Source organism: Nicotiana tabacum, chromosome 1, assembly GCF_000715075.1.
Source record: "Nicotiana tabacum cultivar K326 chromosome 1, ASM71507v2, whole genome shotgun sequence".
In the NCBI taxonomy this organism is placed as follows: domain Eukaryota; kingdom Viridiplantae; phylum Streptophyta; class Magnoliopsida; order Solanales; family Solanaceae; genus Nicotiana; species Nicotiana tabacum.
The window spans coordinates 18,986,017-19,010,094 of NC_134080.1; the positions used below are offsets into that span (position 1 = coordinate 18,986,017).

The 24,078-nt window shown below is 35.7% G+C and overlaps 2 protein-coding genes and 1 long non-coding RNA gene across 3 annotated transcripts; all 3 read left to right on the forward strand.

Annotated features, from left to right (window-relative positions):
- Positions 1-546: 546 nt before the first annotated feature.
- Positions 547-11,805, forward strand: LOC107808286 (uncharacterized). Its single transcript, XM_016632793.2, has 8 exons — positions 547-774; positions 866-1,012; positions 2,282-2,379; positions 3,523-3,595; positions 3,670-3,730; positions 4,326-4,411; positions 4,514-4,603; positions 11,509-11,805. The coding sequence occupies exons 1-8, from the start codon at positions 652-654 to the stop codon at positions 11,569-11,571; spliced, it is 741 nt and encodes a 246-aa protein (XP_016488279.1). The 5' UTR covers positions 547-651; the 3' UTR covers positions 11,572-11,805.
- Positions 11,806-17,437: 5,632 nt separating this feature from the next.
- Positions 17,438-18,445, forward strand: LOC107808283 (pectinesterase inhibitor 9-like). Its single transcript, XM_016632792.2, has one exon. The coding sequence runs from the start codon at positions 17,503-17,505 to the stop codon at positions 18,133-18,135; it is 633 nt and encodes a 210-aa protein (XP_016488278.1). The 5' UTR covers positions 17,438-17,502; the 3' UTR covers positions 18,136-18,445.
- Positions 18,446-21,531: 3,086 nt separating this feature from the next.
- On the forward strand, positions 21,532-23,402 carry LOC107808285 (uncharacterized). The gene is made up of 3 exons (XR_012704807.1): positions 21,532-21,910; positions 22,648-22,836; positions 22,926-23,402. It is a non-coding gene; the product is annotated as an uncharacterized LOC107808285 (long non-coding RNA).
- Positions 23,403-24,078: the final 676 nt, after the last annotated feature.

Consider the following 24,078-nt stretch of genomic DNA (forward strand, 5'->3'; position numbering starts at 1 on the left):
CGATTTTTATATGTGCTTAGCTAGTTTTAGTAAGTTTAAGATTAATGACTAAAGGTTAATAAGTTAAAACTTATTTGGGACATTTACGTAAGATTCCGTTATTTTGAATAATATTGCAACTATTGTTATGTTGACGTTAGCCATAATTTTACGGACTATATAGGGTCAAGTAGATTTTCTCAAATTGTTTGACAGAATTTGACTCGGCACAACATATAAAAAAGAAAAAAAAACATTTAAAATTTATTATTTTAAATATATCATGTTATTTGTATAATTGTAAAAACTTCTCATCCAAGAAATATAAAATATGCACTAATTAGTAAATAATGCCAAACTAAATAGAATGGAGTGAGTATATAGAAAAAGATTTAAGTTATAGACATGTGATGGTATTGGCTTTTTAATGCATATCAATGTAATTTAACTTGATATTGGTTACTTACCGCTCCTTACAAATTATCAATTAATATTATCGAATATAATTAAAGATAATTATTTTTTAATGAATCTGATTTTATAAATATCTTTTACTCATAAATAAATTGTAGATAAGAGATTTTTGGTGCGCATTTCAAACGGATAAAGCAGCAGGAAACGAACCAACCGCTGGAACCAGACATTTGAAAGCTCAATCAATAACGGCCATCAATGGCCGCAATATTCAGCATCAGCTTTGCTAGTTCCGCCATTGGAGCTCACTTCCACAGGACCAAATTCAATAAACCCAAGACTTTTGTAAATCCAATTCGTTGCACGGGTAGACTAGAATGGGTATATCCTCTTTTCCCCTCTTTATATGTATCTATCATAGTAGTAATTTGCTAAGTGTTTGATAAATGGTGAACTTGAATTATGATTACAGGACCCAGAAGGCGTATTGGGTGCGGCCCAAACAGGTCACATAGCTAGACTCGAGTTCAAGAGACGCCTTGAGCAAGATGCTGCTGCCAGAGAAGAATTTGAACGTCAAGTCCGTGAAGAAAGAGAGCGTCGCAGAGTTCTTCGCGAGGTAATTTCAGTTGAATTCATGTTACCATCTTATCATAGACTGCAATTACCTTATTTGTAACGTGTGTGTAAATATTTTTATACCGTCAATCAGTGGCGGAGCCAACTTAGGCTAAAGGATGTTAATTGACACCACTTTGCCGAAAAATTACACTGTTTAGCTAGGTCAAGAATTTAGTTTTATGTATACATACTAATTACCAGTGTTGTGAAGAGCGTGAAGCTAGGAAAAGCGACCCCCATTTCGCTTTAAGCGAGAAGCGAGAAGCGAAGCGCTCGCTTTTTTTAAGTGAAGCGGAATTTAGAAAAAATATTAAAATAAGAGGAAGGGCAGTATACCATTCTGTTAAAAACTGAGCAGCATAAAAACAATGAAAGAAAACTGGGCAACATTTCAGCGAAGAGGAGAAGACATAGAAAGAATAACTGATGGTTAAAAAAAAGTCGCCAACATTTCGATGCTATTTGGACGCTGAAACAGTGAAAGAAAAAGAAAAAGAAGACGAAGAAGAAGGGGGAGGAGGAGCAAGAAATCATCACATACCTGTTGCTGCTGAATCTCTGCTGAAGTTGAAAAGGGAACCCTAGTCACTGTTGCTGCTGGTCGTGTTTTAATAAAAGAACACTGAACACCCTTCTTTTTCAATTAAATAGGCTGGCAGCTTTTTAAAACAAAGAAGCGCGTGCTTCGCTCGATTCGCTTCGCTTCGTCGCTTCTCGCTTTTTAGTGGGAAGCACAAGCTTTTGTCTGCCTGAGTCGCTTCATACAGCAGAAGCGGGTAAGGGGTCGCTTCGGTTCGCTTCTCGCTTTAAGCGAGGAAGCGAGCGCTTTTCACAACCCTGCTAATTACTATATGTTGAATCTCCTTTAACTTCTTTGTATGTTTATTTTTTTATTTTTTGACACCTCTTAATAGTGAAATTCCTGGCTTCGCCACTGCTGTCAATATATAGAACTTATATTGTTATTTATATTAGGCCAGCAACACACCCCTCAATGCATGGAATGATTCTTTTTCTTGTGCCAAGTACGTGGAGATGTTTTCTTTTGATAGAGAGTTGAATCTAAGATGTACTTGATACCATGTTAAAATTGATGTGAGCACTTTATATGAAGCTGCTAGAGAAGGAACATTTTATTTCCTTGTGTTAGGTCTGCAACAATTTGTGCAGTAGTTAGTAAGACATACTTTGAATCTCTTTCCATGTTATGTTATGGATGGATATTTAATGTGTATCTTTGTCTTCTCTTTTCTTTTCGTGATCATAGTCACGAGTGATTCCGGATACAGTAGAAGAGCTTGTGGAGTTTTTTCTTGACACTGAAGCTCAAGAGATTGAGTTTGAGATTGCCCGACTGAGACCACGGTGAGTTTTCCAGTGTCGTCAGAGCATAGGTGGGAGTAGCATTTTACTGCTCTTGTGGCAAAGCATGCAGAAAATGCCTATCGTTTTTTTTTTAATCTTGGCTGCATTAGTTCAGGTTCAGCTCTTTTAGGTTATTCTACAGTCAAGTATTCGAAGTTTCCACCTTATTCTTTTTATCATTTTAAGTCTGTGATCAAGAAAATGCATATGTATTTTAGGCTTTGTTTAATTTTGTAACTCTTCCAGTAGAAGAAAGCTATAAATAATTGAGCTTAATGTAGTGATTGAACGTGAGGATTCATATAGCCAACCCCAACTTGCAGGATTGAGACGTTGTCAACGTCATTGTTGTCCAGAAGAAGAAAGCTTTATGTTACCATTTTTTCAGTGCTTCAGGCAATTCTGTTAATTCTAACTGTTTATTCAAACACCTACTTGACACTTTGATGCAGTTATTTTAACCTTCTGAGTACTCCTTCTTGTGCTACCTTTGATTGGACGCGATATTCAAGTTGTTAATTGAATTGTTCATTATTTAAGTAGTAGAAGTAATAGTGGAAAAGTTAGTTTGACTGAGAAAGTTCTTAAATTTGATTAGTTCAATAAATTTGAAATCTTGGAACCAAGGTAATTTGTTGAAAGTAATATTTTTATAGGAATTGTATCAAACATTTCGGCACTTCCCAATATGGAAACCAATTTAATATAAGTTGGGCAGAGGAAGTGCTAGCTTTTCTTTGCTCAATCTTATGCAGCAATCAGCCAACAGCCAAAACGTGCATTTCTACTTGGAAAAGGATTGTTGTATCTTGTTCCCTACACTGTAATGAGTGTAACAAATGCCTATTTAGGTGGACTGATTATCTGAGATTATGACAAATGGGTTGCATAGCTGTAATTCAAATAATTGCCGCTTAAGAGAACAAGAGTATTTCTTTATTATCTTCCATTTTCTTGACCTTTATGTTGTTATCAAAATTTGAGAAAGTATTGGCACTTGACCTAATTTAAGGTATGCCAACATTTTCCCTTTGGAGAGTTAGCATAAGAGCTTTATAACATCAAATTGCCTGGATATCTTGTCCGGCCATTCTCTAGTTTTTTATTCTTCGCCCAAAGTTTCTGACATATATAACTTTTCAGATTGAACAAAGAGTTTTTTGACCATCTGCAAGTCGAAGTGGGAAAGCTGCGGTTTTCTATGACCAAAACTCAGGTTTATTGACAGTTTGCTCGATTTAATGAGACTGCTATGTCCGTGAAATGATACGAATTATACTATTTTTGCAGGAAGTGGAAGACAGATTAATTGAACTGGAAGCACTGCAAAAGGCCCTGCAGGAAGCAACGGGTACGATAAGTTGACTATTTGCTCTTTTGTTAGGGATTTCCAGACTATTTTACATGGAAAAGAGTATGGGTATCTGAGCAGATCCAGAAGTTGGATTCGTCATCATATAATTCTTAAGTTTCGGAGATACGTAGGAGTACATGTGCGAGTGATAAGATAACTAACAAATGTATATTATAATATAGATATTTATTTTAGTAATTGAACTTAAAAGTCATTGAACTTGAACAAGTATAAATATATTAAGGCTAAACATAATATTTGTTCTATCAGTATAGCTTGCACAATTACAAGGTTTTCTTATCCCTCTTGTGAAATATATAGACATACATAAAATCCGAGAAACGAAATAAAAGAACCTAGACAACCTATGCTTCTCGGCGACAGTTGTAGTCATCGCACTTAGGTGAATTGACCAAGTCTGGTGTATGGCATTACACCCAAATCATGTTGGATTAACATGGGTGAATCAGGGGGTATTGAATGATCCGTGTTACATAAGTATACGCCCAGATACAGTTGATGATGAAGTCTCAACAATCAGTTATCTTGTAGAGTGCTTCTGACATTTTGCCGTACTATGTTTTTCCTGCAGAAGCCTATGATAAAATGCAAGCAGATATTGTAGCAACAAAGAAGAACTTAACCGAGATTTTGACTTCAAAGGATGTCAAGGCTACTGTATGTGATAGTCTGTAAATTCTGCTCCGGTGTGTGTGTGTGTGGTTTGTATATTTTCTTAATTTTGTTGCTGAATTTAGATTGTTCCATTTTTTTGTGCAGTTATTGGATTTGGTTGAGAGAAATGAGCTGAACAGACCCTTGTTGACCCTTCTCGATGAAAACATTGCAACTGCACATAGTGTTAACCAGGTGAGACAAGCAAATTCCATACAATGCAGATAGAGGTTCTGTCGGAGTGATGATGCATATTAGTGACAATACTGGTGCAACATCACATGCGACAACTTAAAATTAAGTAGAGAAATGTGATTTGAAAAGGAAAAGAGGTACCTTTAGGAAATAAGCATCAATAACTGACATAGAAATCCATGCAATTTTCTAAAATTTCGGTGTACTCCAGGGTTATGGCTTTCTCCTAATAGTAATATCACAATCCAACGAAAAATAATTTGCTGAAAGCACACCTTTGTGTGGGTTGAGACTTGTTGGGTAGAAACGGTAAGCAGCTGCATCTAGAGGCTAGTGAATTGCCATTATAGCTTACCATGTTCCTGAGTGTAACGACCTATTGAAGTGTTACTTGCCAATCTTTGGTTGACAAAGAGGCAATGGAATCTCCATTCCTATCATTTCTTTGGTAGTTCATCTTTGATCCGAGTAATTATGATAAAGTTGATCTTTTTTCTTCGCTCAACTCTTTTCTGGCGTTTGATAGTTTCTCTGTCATATCTTTTTGGATGATTTCTGGTGAAATCTCCCTCATTTTACAAATTACAGATATACAAAATAATAACAAACCCGTAATCCTAGAAGTGGGGTTTGTAATATTCGAGTTTGAACTAAAAATACAATTTCACTGGAGTTACTGTTGGGAATAAACCCCTTACCAAAATAATATTCACGGTAATAAAGCGGAATAATAATGTAGCACCGAGATACGGTAATTAACAAGAATAAAAGAGTAACAATGACACCAAGATTTTTACGTGGAAAACCCTTCTGAATAAGGGAAAAAAAACCACGACCCCGAGAGGAGCAACTGATATCACTATAGTAAGGAATTTTACACTTTGTAGGTCGGAGGTAAATACTCCAAAGACCACTACAACACTAAAAAGAAATAACCCTCTTTTGATATTCCCACCTCACTACAATATCGCTCACTCTCTATTTTCCTCACAGACTATTTTCTTATACCTTGTCTGTGAAACCTCACTCTTTCTTTCTCTCTTTGTTGGTGTGAAGAAATGAGAGTTGAAACTCTCCTTTTATAGCCAAAGCTTCACCCTCTAAAGCCTACAATATTTGACAATTTACACACATTTTTCACAATTCAACAAAGTTGGCTACCAAACCAAAGAAATTCAACAAGGTTGGCTACCAACCAAACCAAGTCAACAAGGTTGGCTACCAAACCAAAGAAAACTCTTATTAGGCACATGCCTAATACTTCTTCAATGAGATGGACATCATCAATCTCCCCTCCAGTCTCATTCATCCAGAGGAGGTAGCACTGTCTTCTAGTTTGAATGCATGCCGACAAGTTCTTTGCATAGCTCGAACTTGTTCCTTGGTACCACCTTGGTCAGCATATCTGCGGGATTCTCATTTGTAGAAATCTTCAAGACTTTTAGAGATTCATCATCTACCATTTCTCGAATCCAATGATATCTCACATCAATGTGTTTGGTCCTTGCATGGTACATAGAGTTCTTGCTAAGGTCTATTGCACTTTGACTGTCACAATAGACGACATACTCCTTCTGATGCAATCCAAGCTCTTGAAGGAATCGCTTGAGCCATATCATCTCCTTGCCAGTTTCTGTAGCAGCAATGTACTCTGCTTCAGTTGTTGAAAGTGCAACGCACTTTTGCAACTTAGACTGCCATGATATAGCTCCCCTGAAAATGTAAACAAATATCCAGTACTGGATTTTCTGTTGTCAATGTCACCTGCCATATCAGCATCTGTATAGCCCTTCAAGATTGGATCAGATCCTCCAAAGCACAAACAATCTCCCGTGGTACCTCTCAGGTACCTGAGTATCCACTTGACTGCTTCCCAATGTTCCTTTCCAGGATTTTCAAGAAACCTGCTGACAACACCAACTGCGTGAGCAATATCAGGTCTAGTACATACCATTGCATACATCAAGCTTCCGACTGCTGAAGAATAAGGAACTTTAGCCATGTTCCCTTTCTCTTCCACTGTTGTAGGACACATCTTTTTACTCAACTTTAGATGACCAGCAAGAGGTGTGCTGACTGGCTTAGCATTCTTCATGTTGAAGCGTTCTAGTACACGTTCAATGTACTTCTCCTGAGATAGCCACAACTTTCTACTTGTTCTCTCTCGAACTATCTTCATCCCTAGAATTTGTTGTGCTGGGCCCAAGTCCTTCATATCAAATGACTTGGACAGATCTCCTTTCAACTTTGCTATCAACCCCTTGTCTTTTCCTACAATTAGCATGTCATCCACATACAACAACAATATAATAAAGTTATTCTCAGAAAATCTTTTGAAGTATACAAATGGATCAGAATAGGTCTTTAGGTATGTTTGACTTTTCATGAATGAATCAAACTTCATGTACCACTGCCTTGGTGCCTGCTTCAATCCATAAAGACTCTTATTCAATTTGCACACCATGTGTTTCTTTCCAGCTACTTCAAATCCTTCTGGTTGCTCCATATAAATCTCCTCTTCCAAATCTCCATGAAGAAATGCAGTTTTCACATCCAACTGCTCCACTTCAAGATCTAGGCTAGCTGCTAAGCTCAAAATTGTTCGAATAGAAGTCATTTTAACAACGGGGGAGAAAATTTCGTCAAAATCAATACCTTTCTTTTGTTCGAAGCCTTTAACCACCAATCGAGCTTTGTATCTGACCAGCTTGCCATCTCCATCTTTCTTGAGTTTAAAGACCCATTTGCATTTGAGTGGTCTTTTACCCTTTGGAAGTTCAACCAGCTTGTATGTGCCATTTTTCTGGAGAGATTCCATCTCTTCTTGCATAGCTTTCATCCACTGGTTCTTTTCTGGATGGGACAACACCTCCTTAAGACTTTCTGGCTCCCCCTCATCACTGATGAGGACATACTCTGTGGAAGGGTACCTGCGTGACTCTACCCTTGGCCTCTCTGATCTCCTCAGAGGTTGATGTTGTTCTTCTCCCTGAGTGGGGTGCTCCACTTCCTCGACACCTTCATCAAGTTGCTCCCCCTGCTCAATAACCTCACCAGGTTGCTCCCCCTGCTCGGCAACCTCGTCGGTCGTACTTTCTGCACTTGTGGGATTGTTAGAAGTAGAAGGAATAGTAACAAAGTTAGGAATTATACCATTCTTCGCCTTTTCTGACATATCAGCAGCAGTTCTAACTTCACTTTCTCGGAAGACTACATCTCTACTTCTGATGACCTTCTTCTTTACAGGATCCCACAGTCTGTACCCGAACTCTTCATCTCCATATCCGATAAATATGCAGGGAATAGATTTATCATCCAGCTTTGTTCTCTGCTCTTTTGGTACATGTGCAAAAGCTCTGCAACCGAACACCTTCAGATGCGAGTAGGACACCTCCTTGTTGGTCCAGACTCTCTCTGGGATTTCAAACGCCAACGGAACTGATGGACTCCTATTGATCAGGTAACAGGCTGTCTGAACTGCTTCACCCCAGAATGACTTAGGCAGTTTAGCCATTCTGAGCATGCTTCTCACCTTCTCCACAATGGTGCGGTTCATCCTCTCGGCTACGCCATTGTGCTGTGGGGTTCCAGGAACTGTCTTTTCATGTCTGATCCCATGACTTGAACAATACTCTTCAAATTCCCTTGAAGTGTACTCACCTCCATTGTCACTTCGGAGACGCTTTAGCTTTCGACCCGTCTCCCTTTCTACTAGAGCATGAAACTTCTGGAAAACTTGAAACACCTGATCTTTGGTTTTCAAAATATAAACCCATAATTTTCGTGAAGCATCATCAATAAAAGTAACAAAATATTTGTTACCGCCCATTGATTCAATTTCCATTGGGCCGCAAACATCAGAATATACTAAATCAAGTATATTCAATTTTCTTTCAGACGATGTCTGAAATGAGACTCTATGCTGCTTACCAAATAAACAGTAGTCACAAGGTTTTACAGTTGTACCTTTGGCATAAGAAATGAGTGATTTCTTGGCAAGAATCTGCAATCCCTTCTCGCTCATATGACCCATTCTTTTGTGCCATAAATCTACAGAAATCTCATCTTGTGCCGCGTTCAATTCACCTTGGCATATTTCTGCATTTGTCCTGTACAACGTGCCACGAGCAACTCCCTTTGCAATCACCAATGATCCCTTAGCGAGTCTCCACTTTTGATTTGCAAAATAACTCTCGTATCCATCTCGGTCTAAAGCAATTCCCGAGATCAAGTTCATCCGCAAATCAGGTACATGCCGCACATCCTTTAGAACCAATGTGCATCCGACATTTGTCTTGATACAAATGTCACCAATCCCCGCAATCTTTGAGTAACTTGTGTTACCCATTTTCACTGTGCCGAAATCACCTGCTACATATCTGCAAAAAAGATCTCTTACCGGTGTGGCATGGTGAGATGCCGCTGTGTCAACCACCCATTCCGACTCTGGACCTGACAGGTGCATGCATTCCTCTTCCTCATTTATAAAGAGGACAACATTATCATTATTTTGCACCATGGCGGCTGTGTTGTCGTCATTCTTCTGGCCACTGGTTTCACCTTTGCCCTTCCTTGGATTTGGGCAATCTCTTTTGAAGTGACCTGGTTGATTACAGTTGTAGCAATTTCTGACTCTTGATTTGGATCGGTTCTTTGACTTCCCACGAGCTCCAGATCTACCATAGTTGTTCGAACTCCTTTGATAACTCCTGCCTCTACCTTCTGTGATGAGAGCCTGTCCTTGATTTTCAGGCTTCTTTCTCATCTTCTCATTGAGTAGAAGAGCCGATGTGACATCTTTCAACTCAATAGTAGTCTTACCGTGCAGGATGGTTGTTGCCAAATTATCGTACGAAGATGGCAACGAGTTCAATAGCAAGATGGCTTTATCTTCTTCCTCGATTTTCACTCCGAGGTTGGCAAGCTGTGTGATTAGTCCGTTAAACACATTTAAATGTGACAAAAAATTCGTACCTTCACTCATGTGTAGGGCGTATAACTGCTTCTTCAGGTACAATTTATTTGTCAGCGTTTTGGACATGTATAGGCTTTCCAACCTTGTCCAAATTCCACGTGCAGTGTCTTCATCAATGATGTTATTTACCACATCATCTGATAAGTGCAACCTGATTGCACTAGCAGCTCTTTCATCCAAGTCAGCCCAATCCTCAGCTTTCATGGTATCAGGCTTTTTGGAATCAACATCTAGAACCTTGTGTAATCCTTGTTGGATGAGCAGATCTCTCATCCTTCTTTGCCATGTTGAGAAACCGTTATCTCCATTGAATTTTGCTACCTCGTACTTTACTCCGGACATTTTTATTTTTCACCAAGTATAGTACTACCGACAGTGAATAGTATTTAGTGAACGAGCAGAACCTGTGCTCTGATACCAGTTGTTGGGAATAAACCCCTTACCAAAATAATATTCACGGTAATAAAGCGGAATAATAATGTAGCACCGAGATACGGTAATTAACAAGAATAAAAGAGTAACAATGACACCAAGATTTTTACGTGGAAAACCCTTCTGAATAAGGGAAAAAAAACCACGACCCCGAGAGGAGCAACTGATATCACTATAGTAAGGAATTTTACACTTTGTAGGTCGGAGGTAAATACTCCAAAGACCACTACAACACTCAAAAGAAATAACCCTCTTTTGATATTCCCACCTCACTACAATATCGCTCACTCTCTATTTTCCTCACAGACTATTTTCTTATACCTTGTCTGTGAAACCTCACTCTTTCTTTCTCTCTTTGTTGGTGTGAAGAAATGAGAGTTGAAACTCTCCTTTTATAGCCAAAGCTTCACCCTCTAAAGCCTACAATATTTGACAATTTACACACATTTTTCACAATTCAACAAAGTTGGCTACCAAACCAAAGAAATTCAACAAGGTTGGCTACCAACCAAACCAAGTCAACAAGGTTGGCTACCAAACCAAAGAAAACTCTTATTAGGCACATGCCTAATACTTCTTCAATGAGATGGACATCATCAGTTACGTGGAGTGCAATTTGTGTGTTCTGCTTACTTAGCTAAACAATGAACCCTACTTCCCCTGAGTTGTTCATGAAAAATGAAGTTACTGCAGAATTTTAGGAGTAATGTTTATCTAGTTCGGAGACTGGTCCTTAATGCAGTCATTGGCAAAATAATTGATGTGCAAACCCGAGTACTCTAGTGAAAGCTGTTGTCTTGATGAGCAAGGATTTTAGCTCTTTGAGCTCATCTCATGCATGAAACACACAACAGCAATTACAAGTTAGGATAGGGTTAAGACCTATGAAGTAAAAAAGATGTGAAACAATACAAGGAAAGTTTACAAGACTTTTGGAGTATGAAACCTGGAGATAAGAGCTTGCACGTACCATAAATCAAAACTACTGTACCTACATAACCTGTAAAGAAAAGAAAAAAAAGGAGCATTATAATTGGGTTATTTGGAAAAGTGTACTACTACACTTCAATTATCTAAAAGATTGATTGATAAGGTTGATAGTGTGCTGAAACATTTTGATTCATGTAAAGTTTTGCTGAATTATCTTACTGGAAAAAATTTGTGGGGAATCTTGGGCCGACATCCTCGCTAGCACTCCCGCCCAGGGGCGAAGCTACATTCTCCTAAGGGTGGTCAATTGATCACTCTTCGTCGAAAAATTACACTATATATATTGGTAAAATGTTAATTTTTAGAGGTATATAACATATATTGAATACCCTTTGTCGGTAATTTTTTGCACTTATTTCCAGTTTGATACTTGGTAATGGCTACATATCAAAACCATCACCGTAAATTTTGAATGCATCATTTTGTATTAGAAAGTATTGATCAATATGTGCAAAAGCTTTGACTACGATTGTCTTAACTTTGAACTAATCTTTCTTTGGAAATGCAGAAACAAGCAGCAGAATACATGGAAAAGCTGCGAGGACTTGTTCTGAAGTACTTAACAGTATAGGTTTTCGTTTTAAAAATATCAACTGCTCGTCTCATTTTTATACCGAGTAATGGTGAGAATTTCTGGTTGTTTATATTCTACTAATGGTATTATAGTACAAAATTTTGTAGGAATATGATCCCTTGTAATAAGAAAAAGAAAGTATCCCCGTCTATTTTGAAAATCAAAGTGGAAAGAATGTGTAAACCATGTAATTGAAAATGCATGTTTATGAAGGTACTATTAAAAATAAAACTCCCTTAGACTGCAATTCAGATGTAAAATGAGTAGAACTGTAGAAGTGGTTATCTTATGTTTACTCGACTCTAAGTTGTACTCCCTCCGGTCCACAATTGGTGACCAATTTGTTTTTTTATTTTGATCCAAAAGAAGTATTCATTTATATAATCAAAAAAGTTCAATTTGTTTTTTCAAAATTACCCTTATGTACGTATCCTTAAAAAGTCATTTACTCCTTACATTTGAGAATAGAAGTAAGTGCTACTATAACGATGCTGCAACATTTGATTAAGGGTAATTTAGTCACACTAATTATTTTTGTCTAGAATTTAGTATTTTTTTAATAGGTGTGCCCGAAGCAAATTGGTCACTTATTGTGAACCGGGGGAGTAAAAAGGAAGGATATTTTAGGAAGAGATGCGAGGAATCTCAATGAAAGTCTAGGCAAGAAAACTAATGGGACTGATCTTTAGACTCTTGTCCTTTCTTGTAAGTTGTAATTGTAGACATGTGATTTTTTACCCTCTTAAAGATTTTATATATTTTAGTCTTTAGATATTTAGTTTAGGTCTAATATCGTTACTTTACCTAATTTTAACTATTTTACTTTATTTTGTCACAAAAATAAAAATTACAAAAATATTTTCTTTTATTTAGGTTATTGATATTTTATTTTGTTACTTTTAGTTTATCTACTTTATATAAAATTTAAAAATACAAAAAACTAGTTACAGTTTATTTTCAAGGATATTAGTGTTTTGGGTAGTAATATTATTTTAATTTTGCAAAAATTTTAATCTAATTCCATATTTATCTTTTAGTATGAAATTTGAAAAATATCAAAATAGTTTAACAATATAATATTGTTTGTTTTAATTAATTAGGATTAGTTTTATATTTTTTATATTAATATGAAAAAACATTTGGCTTGTTAAGCTTTTCTTATCCAAAATTTGGCCCAATTCAGAATGACCCACAAGATTTTGAGCTCAATACCAATATACACCGAATTAAAACCCTCACGCCCCATCAGCTCCTTCTTCTTCAAAAAAAGAAAGTTAAACAACACAGGACAAACCCGAGAATAGACCAAAGACCACCCTCCAGCTGCCGCTGCCCCCCTCGCCTCCGCCACAACCCGCCAGAAACCTATCAGAGACAGCAACAACCGTCACTCCTCTTCACCACCCCATCTCCTGTCGTCACCCTCCACCAAGAGAACATTAGCTAACCTCCATAACAGCCGTCACTTTCTCCAGCAAACACATACCAAGAGACCAAGACCTCACAATCGATCCCTTCATCCCTGGAACGCATACACACAGCCACCACTGTCGCCATTGCTGCTTTCTCACTCCAGCAGCACCCCCACGAACGACCTCACCAAGAGATGTCACACCCCTTTTTTCAAACTTCACTAACCCTCTTTTTAAGTTTGGAATGAATTAGTTCACGAGGATGTCGGGCTTAAATTAAAGAGGTTGGACTCCAAAAATGAATGTTTTGTTTGGCTAATTTTATTGCTTCAATCGCTAGGAGCATGTCTAGCCGATCGCTTAGGTAGGCAAACATTTAGGATGTTTGGTTTTAGCTTCTTTTGAGGTGAGAGGTCGCCCCTAGTTAAATTTATCTGAAAAATGGCCGGAAGGATTTGTATATATTTTATTCTGGGATATACCCGAAGTATTTGTACTCGGAGATCGATAGTAGAACTCGGTAGTATTTTATTTTTATTTCTATTTTTCTTTTATTAGGTGGGGACGAGCTCGGGCTTCGTGTGTGTTTATTTTGCTTTTCTGTGATTTCTCCTCAACTTGAATATTTTAAAAGTCAATTTGATCAAGTATGCAATCTTACTAGTTACGAAACTTGGGGGAGTGTCTAACACCTTCTCCCCGAGTTAAATGAACTCCCTTATCCGAATCTCTGGTGTAGATTTAATTTTGGAGTCTAAAGTATTTAAAAGGAAAATTATTTTAAAACGGTAGACCCAGCACACCGAAATCAAATATCGGTGTAGATTTAAATCAAATATCAGATGGCGACTGTGAGTTAATCTTTTTGAACACTAATTTATTTAAGAGTGTTAGTGAAGTTTGAAAAAAGGGGCGTGACAGTAACTGTCACCTAGGTACTGTGAGCTAGTTATGTTCCCAAAGCTGGATCTATGTCTTCATCCAACCCTAACAAAATGAAAATTTAGAGAGGAAATTTGTCTGCTGTCTATTATGGTTTTCAGTTGCAGGTAAAGTCTGTAATGCTGTGAAGTGAACATTTAATAGTCATTTCTTGGCTTCATAAACAGAGGTGAAAATTACCCTATGCAGCATATAAAAAAGTTAAAATAGGTACCCTGGATGCTTATTTTGTGCCTATCCTGCCTACTATTTTGCCATTCGGTACCCTGGAATTCATTATCCCGACTAATTTGGATTGGCGCTGGTTAGACTGTCATTTGATTGTCAAGATACTTCTCTCATGAGTTGTGTTCCTAGATAGGTAGTACATAGTTCTCTACAATGTCCCAAAACATCGCATACTGTTCAGTACTCATGAAGTATATAATACTGAAGGGGCAGGGTAGTCACGTGCATAAAGTATCCCGTATTCATTCGAAGGGCCGCACCCGAGGGTGGGATATAGACATCCTAATCTAATATAAGTATTAGTGACTGCTTCCATAGCTCGAACCCGTAACCTATAGGTCATACGGAGATAACTTTACCGTTGCTCAAAGATTGACATTTATAAATAGTTTTTCTCCGTCTTACTATTAATTGTACCAGTCTACCAGAGCTGGCTGCCAGAACTTATGTACAAAATCATCCTTTAAACTATGTAATGATTCCTCTTTGTATAATGTTGCCTGTAAAAACCATAAAATAATGTTTAGTAGGTGACATTCCACATGAATAACAATAACAGAGTTACTATTCTTTTCAACAATTAGTACATTTGGAGACACAAGGCACAGATCAGAACAAAAAACTGTATCAAATTTTGTCTTTTCTGCTCTTAATTTAAGAGCAATCGAGAACCATCCAGGAAGGAGTCCGGAACCCAATTGCTATTTTTTTGGACTCAAAGTACATTAATAAGTGTAAAAAAGAAGAAGTTATCTTTCTATATATAATGTCCAAATACAAGACGCTATACCTTAATGGTAACTTTTGCCGTTAAGGTATAACGTCTTGTATTTGGACGCTATATAGCCTGACGATTTGACCGACATATATAACGTTCTGAATTAACACGCTTTACACATAGCGTACAAAAAAAAGTGCTATACCAGATGAATTTTCTCCGTGTGCATTTTGTCAGCTTGAATGGAAAAGAAAAGGCAAGTGAGAAAGATAATATAGAGTTTTGTAGAGCCCAATTACCACATTATATGATTTTCAAACAAGAGCTTCCAAAGAGTTCAACTAGGAAAATTCAGAAGTCTGTACTTAGAGATATAGCTAAAAGTATGGGGAAAACTGGCAGCTTTAAGATGAGCAAAATGTAAAGATGAGTTAACTCGGCCTGGTTGTGTCAATGACTAGGTTCAACTCATTTTGATATATACCAAGTGTTTATCAAACAAAACTTTGCATCTTTTTTCTTTCTTTCTTTCTTTTTCTTTTTTAGTATGTGGACAAAATCAAGAAAAAACTTTGCATCTTGTTAGTCAGGTATATCGTTGTTTTTTTACGCTATATGTATAGCGTATAAATTCATAACCATATATATGTTGGTCAAATCGTTAAGCTATATAGCGTTCAAATACAAGACGTTATAGCTTAACGGCAAAAGTTACCGCTAAGGTATAACATCTTGTATTTGAACATTATATATAGAAAAATAACTTCTTTTTTTACACTTACTAATATACTTTGAGTCCAAAAAAATAATAATTGGATTCCGGACTCATCCAGGAAGTAATCAGCTTTTCTATTTTTCTTACACAATGTTTTCTAGTCACATATTGGTCAAAGCTTCTCTTTGTATCTCTTGCATTAAAACGTCGCCTAATAGGAAATTAATTTCATAATTTACTATTCTATATCTTCTCTAATTTACTAGACTATGATACTTATCTGCTGTGCTGTAACACTAATCTCACTAGGTAATGTTGGTTCTTAAGCTTCTTTCTGACAAGTAGACAAGCCACACGTTCGTGTGTTAGACATGTACTACGTTACCATAAAGTTTGTACATATCTATCTAATTGGTGATAAGCTTGAGGCGACCAAAAAAAAAAAAAAAATCGTAAACTTTAGACCACATTCCAAGTTGCAAGTTGCAACCAAAACGAGCACAAATGGCAGATTTTTGTGAGAAATTTAGGAAAGGTTGGAAATTGCATAGAAAAGAGACAAAAGCAAAAGGGGCATGTGAAAACTACCTTACATCCAAAAGAACTAATTTATCCTTTTATTTTAGTCTAAAGTAAGCGTTTATTTATATAGTAAAAAAATTTAATTTAATTTTTTAAAATTATCCTTATGTATATATCCCTAAAAAGTTTTTTACTTCTCATATTAAATTATGTTACAATATTAATTAAGGGTAGTTTAGTCACACTAACTATTTTATCTAAAATTTAGTATTTTCCTAATGGGTGTGCAAAAGATAAATTATTCACTTATTGTGGACCGCAGGGAATATTACTAACTTTCTAAACACGTTAGGCATATACTCCCTCCGATCCACAATAAGTGACCAATTTGTTTTTTTATTTTGGTCCAAAATAAGTGTCCATTTATATAATTAAGAAAAAAAATCAATTTTTTTCCCCAAAATTACTCTTATGTATGTATCCCTAAAAAGTCATTTACTCCTCACATTTGAGAAGAGAAGTAAGTGCTACTATAACTATGGTGCAACATTTAATGAAGGGTAATTTAGTCACACTAATTATTTTCATCTAGAATTTAATATTTTCTTAATTGGTATGCCCAAAGCAAATTAATCACTTATTGTGGACCGAAGCGAGTAGTAACTAGCACAACCAATTTTACTATTAAGTAGGGTGGTAAAATGGATGGTATTTTTCGTACTTAATTAGGATTTTATTATTTCTAGTTCCAAAGAATGGAGAAACTTCTGATAAAAAATATTTTTTTTCTTTAATACTCTCTTGTATCAAGTTATGTGAACCTGTTTCATTAGGCACGAAATTTAAGAAAAAATAAAGACGTTGTGAATTTGTGATCCTAAATAAGTTAAAAATGGTCCAGAGTATTTGTATGGTTATAAAAACTTCTCATCAGTGGTAGATTGAAAGTTTAAGCTAAATTATTTTCAAATTTAGAAAGAGTTCATTCTTTTTGAAACGGACCAAAAAGAAAATAGGTAGGGAGGGAGAAATTTTATTTTGTGTCTCATACAACTGACATTAGTTGTATGAGACTCCTTTTTGTCTTACAAATTTGTGAACCACAATCTTATATTTTTGGGTCCACAAAACTGTTAGATAAAAAAGTTATCTCATACAATTAGTGTCAGTTGTATGAGACACAAAATAAAATTTCCGGTACGGGGAGTTGGTCCTAAGCCACACGAATCCAAATAAGTGCAGCCAGTAAATTTCGGATACCAAATAAAGGAAAAAAATAAAAAGATAAATCTAGCAACCCTTTTAAATTCTATATAAAGTTTCACCATGCTCTGGTACACTACACTGAAAGTAGAGTCATTTCAAGTTCAAACAAAAAAGAAAAAAAAGACATGGGCAACCTTAGTCTTCACTTGCTGATAGTATTCTTCTCTTTCCAATGTTTTCTTGCTTATACCATGGCTGCATCTGCTATGCACTCAAATCCTGATGCCATAAAATTCATTAGAGTTTCATGTAAAGCCACACTTTACCCTGTTTTATGTGTCCAATGTCTCTCTGCTTATGCTAACACTGTCAAACAAAGTGAGCAGCAACTGGCTCGTGCTGCTTTATCAGTTAGCTTAAGTAAAGCAAAATCCACCACCATATTTGTTTCTAAGTTAACCAAAATTAGAGGCCTAAAGCCAAGAGAAAAACAAGCCGTAAAGGACTGCTTTGATACAATGAGTGATAGTGTTGATCAGATCAATAAATCTATTCCAGAACTTGGGCAAACTGGTCATTTTGCTGCTGGACGGGACTTTATGTGGCATGTTAGTAATGTGCAAACTTGGGTTAGTGCTGCAATGACAGATGAGAACACTTGTCTTGATGGATTTTCAGGACCTGGAATGAATGGAAATGTGAAAGCTGTTTTAAGATCAAGAATCCTTCATCTTGCACAAGTTACTAGTAATGCACTTGCTTTGGTTAATCGCTTTGCGGATAGACACCGACCTAGTGCTACCGCAAATACCCCTTGACGGGACTGGAGAAATTCTTGGTAGGGAGCGCTTAATACCTTTCAATACGAAGTTATGGAGTTTCAGTGAGGTAGCTGGTTTTGCTGTGTAAAGATTATGTTTACTGTATGCTTTTTTAATTTTGCATAAGCATGAATTTCTGGTTTTGTGTAGTAGGTTTTTGTGAGAAGTTCAATTTTATAGCTGCAATGAAGATAGTGCAGCTTAGTTTGCTGGTCTTTATGTAAATGTAAAAATATCTTCTTGCTTGTTCCAGCTCTCTTTTTGTACTCTGTTGCATTTTTGTATAATAGTACTACCTAATGCTGAACAAGGATCAATCTTGCTTTTTCTCATTTCCTCAACTCTTAGCCTCTCTTTTTGTGGGGTTTCATCTTCTTCCTTGAAAAGATGCTTAAAGCTTTAGGTATGGGTGGAGCTAGGGTGGCGGAAGGGAGTCATCTGAATTGCTTTAGTCGGAAATTCCACCGTATATATAAGGCCATATCTTACAAATATATATTATTAAATCCCCTTGGTTGTTGAATATATATAGTAGAAATTGAATCGCTTGATTGTTGAAAATCTTTGTTTCGCCGTCCTGGAGGGCATACCGTAAAATGATTCATCAGTGCCATTGGGACAAGTTTTGTGCTCAAATTTAGTAGGCTTAGTGGTTGATGGCTGGATCCTGATTGGCCTCTCTTAGTTTTTTAAAAGATGGGACAACAATTATTGAAAAAATCTTTCAATGATTTTATCAAGGCTTTAAATAGTTAATTTATAAAACAGAATTTACAGAAATTTAGAAGAATAAATATTTAAATTCAAAAATCAAAACTATCTCAACTAACTTATTCTATTAAATTTAAATTTAAACAAAGACTCCCCATTCGATTAAGCTACTTATTATTCTGGTAAATCAAATATCAACATTAACAAGTGCAAAATTCAACACTGCTCTTTACTTTTGTTGCTCTAATAGGTTGATCCTTCTGCTTTGGCAATTTGTACTTGTACATAGTTTTTTTGAACTTGCATCCATTGCAATATGACTTGTTCTTTCTTTTTCTTTTTCTTTTTGGTTTTGCGCATAAAAAACACCTCTCGTGTCCTAGTCTTACCTGAAATCTCTTTTAAAAAGATTTGATTCTGGACAATAATAGGATTTTCAGGGATTGTTCGTAAGGATTGTTCTTGCATAACAACATTCAATAAATCATAGGTTTTAAGTGAAAGTTTGTAGGGCATTCAAAGAGAGACTCCTGCTTTCCATGTTTGAAAATGAGTTTAAAAATAAATATTGGTTAAAAATAATTTGAAAATGGTTCTTTGGAAGAACTCACAAATCACGTAAGACCAATGAGGCTCTTGATACCACTGTTGGTTTTTTAAAAGATGGAGCTGCAAAAAGATTTAAAGTATTGATTGAAAAAGTATCTCACTAATTTTATTAAGCATAACAAGGCTTTAAATAACCAATTTAAAAACAAAATCTGCAGAAAATTTAGGAGAATAAATATTCAAATTCAAAAATCAAAACTATCTCAATTAACTTATCCTGTTAAATTTAAACTTAAATAAAGACTTTTCATTTGATTAAACTACTTATTATTAATCAAATATTAATAGTAACAAATGTAAAATCCAATAGACTCCAACAAGGGAAGCCCAGGGTTGCAGAAGTTCAGGAACAAGACCTGATTTTGACGTCTGCTCTCACTCTATAATTGGCATAATCTTCTGAATAATTTGAATTGTAATGAATGAGAGTTGTTCATTTGGAGAAGAATTAGATGTATAGCCTCTTTGGCTAAGTTTTTTTTGGCCAAAAGTACTTTTCGCCAAAAACATACTCAAGTATTTTTTAAATTAATTAGTCAAACACAAACTACTTCTCACCAAAAATACTTTTTTAAAAAGTATTTTTGAGAAAAACACTTCTCAAAATAAGTTGATTTTAGAAGCTTGGCCAAAAGAGCTAATAATCTACTCTGATGAAATTGAGTCGTCACTCACAATATTTTTTGTCGCAAAACGACAAAAAGATACTCCCTCATTTTCATAATAAATGTCTTTTTTGTCTTTTTATTTTAGTCTAAAATAAATATTCTTTTATATAATTAAGAAAGAAGTAATTTTATTTTCTCAAAATTTTTCACTTATTTACATATCCCAATATGTTAAGGTATTATATGCAAAATTTAATTAAGAATAATTTAATGAATACATATTTTTTCTTTATGCGTTCATATTTTCTTAAGGAACATAACAAAGATAAAAAATTACTTATTAATTTTTAGTTTGATGATTTTATGGAACGGCTTCTAAGGTGATAGAGATCTCCAAGGGTACCGTCGGTATTATCGCGCCGCAGTCCCCGGGCATATGGTTGCCTTTTATTGAAATTTCTCTTTAATAAATTATTTATAGTGAGACACCTTTTGATTTCAGTTACCTGCCCTTGACCAAAACAAATTATACGAGGACCCAGTGTCCTTTTATTGTTAGGGTTCCCTTATATTATTAATTTTTGTTTTGTTTGAATGCATGCATGAATAGTGGGGGAAAAATAATATTAAGAGGAAGGGTTTTGATTAATAGCTTATTTGGATGCTTGTTACATATTGTTTCATAATGTATTGTATCGTATTGTATTATGTTGTATTATATTGTATTGTACTCTATTGTTTAATGAATATAATGTTTGGATAGATTGTATCGTTTACCGTCATTTCATGATATCACATACCAACAATATAAAGAATAAACTTGCAACATTACTGAGAAAAAATATGATACAAAGTAGAATTATTATATAAAAAAAAACAGGATAAAGAATAAAATAAGATTATTTAATAATAAGGAAGAGCAAGATGAGAGAAAAAAAGTAAGGTAACGAGATCACCACACCAAATATATCGTTTCATAAAGTGATACTTTTTGCCGTTCCGTAACGACGAATTTAACGATACGATACAATAAAATTTAAATATCAATCAAAACAAATATTGTATTTAAAGTAACAATACGATACACTATAACGGGTAACAACCATCCAAACAAGCGGTAAAGGAGAGTTAAACTCATTAGAATATTAAAACCTTTCAATATTTTCCCCTTACTGTTCTTTATATTCTTTTGGACTGCTATTTAACTCTTAGGAGTAATAGCTAAACTTAGGGGTGGGCATATATTGGGTAAAACCGATAACCCGAACCGTTAATTACTTATTGGGTTATCGGTATTGGGTTATTGGGCTAATGGTTCGGTAACGGGTAAAAAAAAATTTCTTATTGGGTTATCGGTTCGGGCTCGGTTTATCAAATCTGTTATTGGGTAAACCGATAACTCAATAAGGGTTTACTAATTTACTAGTATACCCTTTAGTCTAGTAATACTAGGGTTTCATTTTCATTATTTCATTTTCATACCTTTCTCTGCTGTCCGCCTCTCACAGCCTCAGACCTCAGTGCCTCACTAACCTAACTCCTTTCCTTTCCTGTGCTTGAACAGTTGAACTTGAAGAGTTGAAGTCCTCACTCAGTCACTCCTCAGTTAAGCTCAAGCCCTCTCCGTCAGTCAGTCAAGCCCTTAGTCCACAGTCCAAGTCAAACCTCACCAGTTCTCTGCTAGTCCGCCACCGGCCAGGCGGCCACACGGCTGAAGCAGTCAAGCCCTCACCAGTTCGACCTAATTCGACTCATGACTCACACAGTCGGCAGTCACGCCCACACGACTGAGCCCGTCAAAACTCAGTTTTCTATATCTTTTTCCGGCAGAGCGGTGCACTAAGGTTAGTGTTTCATATCCCATTTCTGAATTCGTCTTAGTTTGGTATCTTAGAAATCAATTTTTGCATATTTTCCTTTTTTATGAAGCTCGAAAGAGTGGGGGTTACAAAAGAAGTTAACTAAATGGGAAATCGAAAGGACGCAGAAGCGGGACCAAACTAAGACTGATTGGTCTTAGTTTCCCTAAAATGTTTGGTTTCTTGAATTTATACTACACTGATTGTTTGGTTTCCTTTTTCATACTATACTGATTTATACTATAACATCATGCAAATTTAGTGGGTAACATCCTGAAAATTTGGTGTTGCACTGATTTCCTTTTTCCTTTCTGCTTGATAGTTGCTGCTTAGAGCCTTAGACTGAGTAATGTAGTGTTCTGTAATCTGTATTCCAATGTTTAACCAGTTTATAATAACCTGCAAACAAGCTCTAGAGAATTGGTATTCAAAGAACAAATGTTCAATTGTCTCAGGTGCACTATCACATATTGTGCAAATTGTCTTAGATTTTCCAGCATTTGTGCAAAGTACTGATGCCTTTGAAAATGCCTTAAGCCCTCTTAGCAACAGTAATACTGACTCACTTGTTTACTGTCTATGTTGTGGCAGGAAGTATTGAGCATTTATTAAAAAAAATATGTGTTTCATTTTAAGATTTTAAGCTAAATATGTAGTTATATGTGTTTCATTTTAAGATTTTGTTGTCTCACTGTTTGATTTCTTTTAAATCAAATTTATAGTGACACAAAAATATGGCTGAAAATATCATGATTGATAAGGTGATTGGTGAAAGTGGAGCTTCTAATTCAAATGCCACATCACAATCTCAATCAGTTCAATCGAAAGCAAAAAAAACAAAGAAAAAAGAGGTCTGTTGCCAATCTTGGAAACGAACCCTGCGATGATGATATGTAGAATCTTAGATAGTTGTAAGTTAAAACTTTGGTAAGTTAATTATTCAACTTATATGTTATTCAAATATTACTTGCTTAATATATTTTCTTGTTATGTTTAATAGGTGTAACCATGCCTCGACTTTGTGGTCTCAAAGCTATCTCACATGTTTGGAGTCACTATGAAAGGATTGAAGAAGGTGATGATGGATGGTGGAAAGTAAGATGTAGTTATTGTCATCTTGTTTTATGTATTATGTTTGGACTTTGGACAATTGGACTTGTTAATCCTAAGGTTGATACTACTTTGCATTGTTATTAATGTGTTTGAACTATTACTTTGGAGTTTGGACATTGTATACATCTGTTTTTGGGTTGTGAAAGTTGGGATCTTTTTATCTCATATTTTTGTTAGATTGGAATTTGAGCTGTTTGCATTTTGTATGCACAGGCAATTGAGGTACTATCGTACTGGGTATGTTTAGCTCCCATTAATATTTCTTCTTGATATGTACAGCTTTGTGTGACTGGGTATGTTTAAAATGGGAGTTGTTTGCATTTTTTGGGTATGTACTGTGACAGTATGACTGGGTATGTTTAGTTTGAGGCAAAAAATGTACAGCTTTGTGTGCTGAAATTATTCAGCGAGAAGTTTAACTTTAAACTGAAATTATTGTGAGAAATGTTGGTTTTATGTGCAGCTTTGTGTGCAGCTTTCTGTTATGTACTGTGACTGCCACAAGATATTCATATTAGCGTTTAGTAAACTTTGTACAAAATTTACTTTGTACAAATATTAGCGTTCAGCACTCTTAATTTTAGGTAATATTCAGCGTTCAACACTCTTAATTTTAGGTAATATTCAGCGTTCAGCAATCAACACTCTTAGTTTTAGTTTTACCTTATCGGGTAAACCGATAACCGAACCGATAATGATCAATAACCGATTAACCGATAACCGATAACCAATATCTTATCGGTTTGGTTATCGGGTTATGATATTTGTAAACCGATAACCGATATGCAAAACCGATAATGTTTAAAACCGAACCGAACCGACCGATGCCCACCCCTAGCTAAACTAGACTTATTTTTCTTGCTATTGATAGGCATAGTACGTACGATGACTGATGAACTGTGACATAGTCCCAAACAGGTTTGGGTTAATTTAATTTTACTTGCTACAAAAAATGCGGAATCCAATTTTTACTATTCCTAGAATCTTGATACAAATTTACTTTACAATTTTTATTATTTTACAATACCAAATGTAAAATA